At 46.5% G+C, this 6,000-nt stretch overlaps 1 protein-coding gene across 1 annotated transcript in view; it reads right to left on the reverse strand.

Annotated features, from left to right (window-relative positions):
* The window catches only part of gpr179 (G protein-coupled receptor 179), a 112,721-nt gene extending 109,399 nt beyond the window's left edge, over positions 1–3,322 (reverse strand). The window contains exon 1 of the mRNA XM_085966188.1: positions 2,092–3,322. Within this exon, the coding sequence (XP_085822314.1) occupies positions 2,092–2,930 (839 nt within the window). The 5' untranslated portion in view covers positions 2,931–3,322. The remainder of the gene's footprint in view (positions 1–2,091) is intronic.
* Between the last annotated feature and the right edge of the window lie 2,678 nt (positions 3,323–6,000).

Raw genomic sequence — 6,000 nt, forward strand, 5'->3', positions numbered from 1 at the left:
AGGGGTATGGGGAAAAAGCAGGGGCCAGGTACTGAATTTGGATGATCAGCCATAATCTCATTAAATGGTGGAGCAGGCTCGAGGGGCTGAATGACCACCTCCTGCTCCTATCTTCTATGTTTCTATGTTTCTATATCATGTAGATTAAAAAAATAAAATAAAGATTAAAAACAGAAAATACTGGCAACACTCAGCAGGTCTGGCAGCATCTGTGGAAGGTCGAGCTAACGTTTCAGGTGGGTGACCCTTCCTCCTGCATGTTCCTGGCATTTTCTGTTTTATTTCTGATTTCCAGGGTCTGTGCCTTTTGGGGCTTAAAGGATTAAATTGTGAGGCCAGCTTATATAAACTTGGCTTGTATTCCCTTGAATTTAAGAGGTTGATGGGTGATCTGATCGAGCTGTTTAAAATGTTAAAAGGATTCAACAGGTTAGATACAGAGAAACTATTTCCTCTGGTGAGGGGGATCAAGAACAAGGGGGCATCACCTTAACATTAGAGCCTTGCTGGTCAGGAGTGAAATCGGGAAGCACTTTTCACACAAAGGATGGTAGAAATTTGGAATTTTCTCTTCCCCCAAAAGGCAACGGATGCTGGGCCTTCAATTGAAATGTTCAAAACTGTGATGGACAGATTTTTGTTCAGTAAGGGTATCAAGGGATGTGGATCAAAATGGATTTGAGGTACAGATCAGCACTGATCTAATTGAATGAGGGGAATAACAACAGAAAATGCTGGAAAAACTCAGCAGGCCAGGCAACATCCGTGGAGAGAAATTAGAGTCAACGTTTCGGGTGAAAACCCCTTTGTCAAGACTAAAGAGGCACAGGGAATGAAATGGATTAAGAGGCCAGGCTGGGAGAGAACAAAAGAGAAGAGACATTAAGAGGTATTCAAAACGAGACGAGATGGTGATCGGACTAGTGGAGACAAAAGACGGCTCTAGATTAGGTGTGAAATGCGCTGGCAGAATGGGAGACAGCTGTCATGTGGGAGAGAGAAAAAAAAGAAAGTGGGGGGGGGGGGGGGGAGGCCAAAACAAAGGTGTGGATGAGGGAGCAGACTCAAGGGGCTGAAAGGCCTCCTCCTGTTCCTAATGCTATGCATTATTTAGCTTTTTTTTTAAAACGGAAAACTTTATTTTTTGGGGTGGGGCGAGAGGAAGGGACCTGTATAATCTTCCTCATGGTGATGTCATGTGAGAGGGACATCATGATGCACATCAGTGCAATGTGCGTCATCTCATTGTAGGCTTTGCAAGCAATTAACACAAAGGTCTGTCAAACACTTCTTCTTGGAGACAGTGTCTCTTTAATAAAAAAAAACCCAGACAATGCATTCTGTGTGGCTCCCTGCTCGGAGGAAGCAGGGAGATGGATCGTCTGCCTTCTCAATGTTTAATAAAATGTGCAGGATGAGGCAGGTTAAAGATAACAGGAAACCAGTCACGCTGTTGTTTTTTTCCCAAAGTAGAGAACACCTTTGGCATGAACATGGATATATATGATTAAATAGGCGAGCAACGTGTACAGTCCAGATTTGAGAGTGCAACAATTAGCTTTTGTGACAGCCTAATATCTGCCTTTACTGAGAGATGTCAAGAGGAGCGTGGAAGCGCTCCCAATTCGCGGTATATAAATCACCAAATGAAATCGACTTGAAACGACAATTTGCCACCTAGTCCAGTCCTGCCTTTTAGGAATGCTCTTTCATGTCCAGTCCGGGTACACTCTTGCAGCTACATGAAGGGATTTGCTGTTTGCACCGGGAGTAACAATAATATATATATTTTAAAAATCATCTTATATACAAATAAAAAGCAGAACGAAGATAGAAGGAGGGAGGAAAGGAATGTAGGAAGAAAGTTTAAGAGGCGAGAGTCAAAATGACTGAAGCGAAAGATTAGGTAAAACCCGAATTTAAAACGTTTTAAATCCAGTTGAACGCTTCAAGCTCGCCTGATCAGAATTTCTAACGAAATCTTGATGTTAACCTGGGTGAGATTGTTCCATTTCTCTACGCGGCGATGGGTAACATCGCTTTCACTGAACGAGTAACACAGAATTGAAAAAAAAATCTTGTTAAACTTACTTAAACTCAGGACTGAGGTCGGGTTTCAGTCCGTAGAATGAAGAGGACATAGTCATCATCCACCTGGGGACTAATTTATAATCTTCACAGTCTAAGAACGGGCTGGACCACTTGACGTGGCTTTTGTCGATCAGGTAGCTGTCTCCTTGGCTCCATTTGGGGGTGTCCAGGGTTTTAAGATCGTTGTTTAAGATCCGCTTGTTGAGATAAGGCGTCCTTTGGTATTTCAGCCCATTGAACCACTCGCTCTCCGAAGTCTGGTTCTCCAGGTAGTCCGAAGCGGAGGACAGTTCCTGCAGGAAGATCCCATTCTGATACTTGGTTGCCTGCAGCACCAGGTGAGATTTGGAAGGTATGGTCGCTACGTCGAGATGCAGCATCGCCCTGTAGATTTTGGGATCTCCTTCGACGATACTCCTCACTAAGGCATGGTACCACTCGATGTCATCCTTGACACTGGACTCCCGAATGTCATTGGTCTGAAAGACCAAGTTGAGGAAGTTGGTGGCATGGATCATGGTGTCTATCGCCCCGTGCACCAAAGAGTAGAGGCTCACGGCTGGTTCGCCTTTCACGCCTCTGATCTCTACCCGTCTGGTGCAGTTAACCTGCAATAGCTTGGCGGCATCTCCAGAGTAGAGGAAATAGGTGGCAGCCTCGGATGTCTCCGGGTCTGGTCTCTCCAAGTTGCCTTCTGGAGACATGACCAGCACAGGGATCTGTGATACATTCCAGTCCCTGTGGAGCCCAGGCTGGGGGTTGGTCTTGTGGTTCTGAAGCCCCCCGAACCCACCAAACACCCCAATGTGGACATAGAGAATCACGCGCAGCATAGACATGGCCAGATGGCGGAGCGTGTGACTCCTTCCCGGTCAGGTTACAGTCCAATCTCCCAAACTGGCAATCGACGCACCGCTAGCAAGTGGCATTCAAAAGGCTTGTTGCTGAGCATGGCGGGGCTGGGCACGCCTCAACCAACCGCCCAAGTTGTCTCGCTGGCTTTTGATGAAACTCATGCGGTTGCAGTTCATTGTGGTCCCAAGTCATAGAGACTCAGGGTCTTGCTGGCGGGGTGTGCGAGTCATGCTCGCCTTGAGCGTCTTATTCCAGTCCAGCAGGAACCCATGGGCGATCTGATGTGGATGTGTTGCTGGAACCTATCTCCTGCTTCCCTCTGCCTCCATCTCCCCAGCTTTGGACCGGAGCGAGCTATCAGACCAGGACAGCCGCAGCTCTCCGCCTTTTAATATCACATCTCCTAATGTCATGCCTTTTAATCGAAGCACATTACAGGAGAGAATGTTAAAAATAGCCCAGGCATAAAAAGTGGGAAAGACCATTTCAACAGGGGCATTTTTTTTTGGAAGGAAAAAAAAATCTCGATATTTTTTCATTCTCAAATAGTGCATTCTCGATGATGAAAGCAAATCGCTCACCATGACAACGGGAGACATGAAATCAACATGCATGCTCCATCCTTGAGCAGCCGGGAGCTGGGAGATTGACATTTACCAGGTCGAGTCTCCTCTCGAGCTGATCTGTCAGAAAAAGCATCTCAGCCCAACCCTGGAACAACCTTTCATTGTGCATTCGGAGCAACTGAATCTTGTCTCCCGTCTCAATCCCAATCTCTGACCTTGCAACTATCTGACTGCTGATTCAAGAAACTAGAATTTATTCCCCTCACGCTTAAGGTACATTATTGCGGTAAAGTTAATTGTCTTTTTTCCGTACATTTGACTGTTTGAGAGCAGCAAGTCTTAGAGAGATGCCCTGGTTGTCCTCTCCATATTCGAGCCTGAATCCAGATGGAAACCCACGCGCCCAATGAACCTGGTTGGCAGCTTTTTTTTAATCGGTGCGTGTTCAGCCAAATAACTTCTGCACATTTATCTGTCGTTAATGTGCAAAATACAACCAGAAAATGCAAACCGGGTCCCTGCAGATGGCCTCTGACTGGCGTTTGCTGGAAGGTACGGGCAGAAGGGGCGAGGCAACTTGTGCAACCAGTGCCTGTGGTGTGTGTGGTGTGCGCGCCTTTTGCCTTGTCTCGGTTGAGTCGGCTTATACAGTCTAACTCTAATCTGCCAACTTTGTAAGGGATTGGCCTGGGCACCAGGGAGAACTCCCCTGCTCTTCTTCGAAATAGTGCCATGGGATTTTTTTAACCTCCATCTGAGAGAGGGCACAGACGGGGCCTTGGTTTAATGTCTCATCCGAAAGACGGCACCTCCGACAGTGTAGCACTCCCTCAGCACTGCACTGGGAGTGTCAGCTTAGATTTCTGTGCTCCAGTCTCTGGAGTGGGACTGGAACCCACAACCTCCTTTGACTATAAGTCTAACCAAGAGCAGCCGTGCATACTAATACAAAAGCAAAATACTGCGGATGCTGGAAATCTGAAATAACAACAGAAAAATGCTGGAAACACCCAGCAGATCAGGCAGCATCTGTAGAAAGAGAAACAGTGTCAACGTTTCAGGTCTGGGACCCTTCATCAGAACACAGGGTCCCAGACCGGAAACGTTGACTCTGTTTTTGTCTCCACGGATGCTGCCTGACCAGCTGAGTGTTTCCAGCATTTTTCGTTGTTATTTCAGTCGTACATACTGTTGGATATTTCCTTCCTTATCCTTATCCAGCATGCACCGCCTGATACTGTGGTGGAAACAGATTCAACAGTAGCTTTCAAAAGGGAATTGGATAAATATTTGAAGGAGAAAAAATTGCAGGGATCTGGGGAAAGAGCGGGAGGAGTGGGACTAACTGGATTGCTCTTCGAAAGAGCCGGCACAGACTCGATGGGCCGAATGGCCTCCTTCTGTGCTATACTATTCTATGATTCTATAGGTACACGGCTGGCGGGGGCCCTGGGATCTCCTCACCTTTCTGCGGCACATTCCTGGGCCATGCCAAGCTTCTCCGCTTTGCCAGATTTTCCACACTTCCCTCCCCCTCTGTTATTCTGTTGTCACCATTTACACCTCCTCTTGACCCATCTTTTGTCTCTTGTCTCATTATTACCCCCTTTCCCCTTGCAACAGAATCCTCACAGGTAGGTTTTAAGGAGCGTCTTAAAGAAAGAGAGAGAGACGGAGAGGTTTAGGGAGGGAATTCCAGAGCTTAGGGCCCAGGCAGCTGAAGGCACGGCCGCCACTGGTGGAGCGATGGAAATCGGGGATGCGCAAGAGGTCAGAATTGGAGGAGCGTAGAGATTTCGGAGGGTTGTGGGGCTGGAGGAGGTTCCAGAGATAGGCATCGAGCTGTAAATATATAATACGTTGCTACAAATAAATAGACAGAGAATCTGGCATTTAAAAAAAATTCAGGCATGGGATGTGGGCGCCGCTGGCAAAGGCCAGCATTTATTGCCCATCCCTAATTGCCTTTGAAAAGTTGGTGGTGAGCTGCCTTCTTGACAACTGAGTGGCTGGCTGGGCCATTTCAGAGGGTAGTTAAGAGTCAAGCACATTGCTGTGGGTCTGGCGTCTCATATAGGCCAGACCAGGTAAGGACTGCAGATTTCCTTCCCTAAAGGACATTAGTGAACCAGACATTTTTTTTTACAGCAATCCAGTAGTTTCATGGTCACCATTACTGATATTAGCTTTTCATTCCAGATTTATTACCCAGCTGCCGTGGTGGGATCTGAATTCATGTACTTTGGATCATTAATGTAGGTCTCTGGATTATTAACCCAGTAACATAACCACTACGTTACCAGTCCCACTTTGAGAGAGCTGAATTAACAGACATCGGTGAAAAAAAAATCAATTCAACCCCACCATGGGATTCAGTACCACCTCTGGGTCAGTTTCTCCCGTGACACCATTGGAATTAAATAATTAAGTAATTTGCAACCAAGGAGCTATCAATATAAACAATTCTTCTATGTAACGAATTTATTTT

This window comes from Somniosus microcephalus, chromosome 24 (genome assembly GCF_052327205.1).
Source record: "Somniosus microcephalus isolate GS21.2 chromosome 24, FLI_Smic_1.0, whole genome shotgun sequence".
Lineage (NCBI taxonomy): Eukaryota > Metazoa > Chordata > Chondrichthyes > Squaliformes > Somniosidae > Somniosus > Somniosus microcephalus.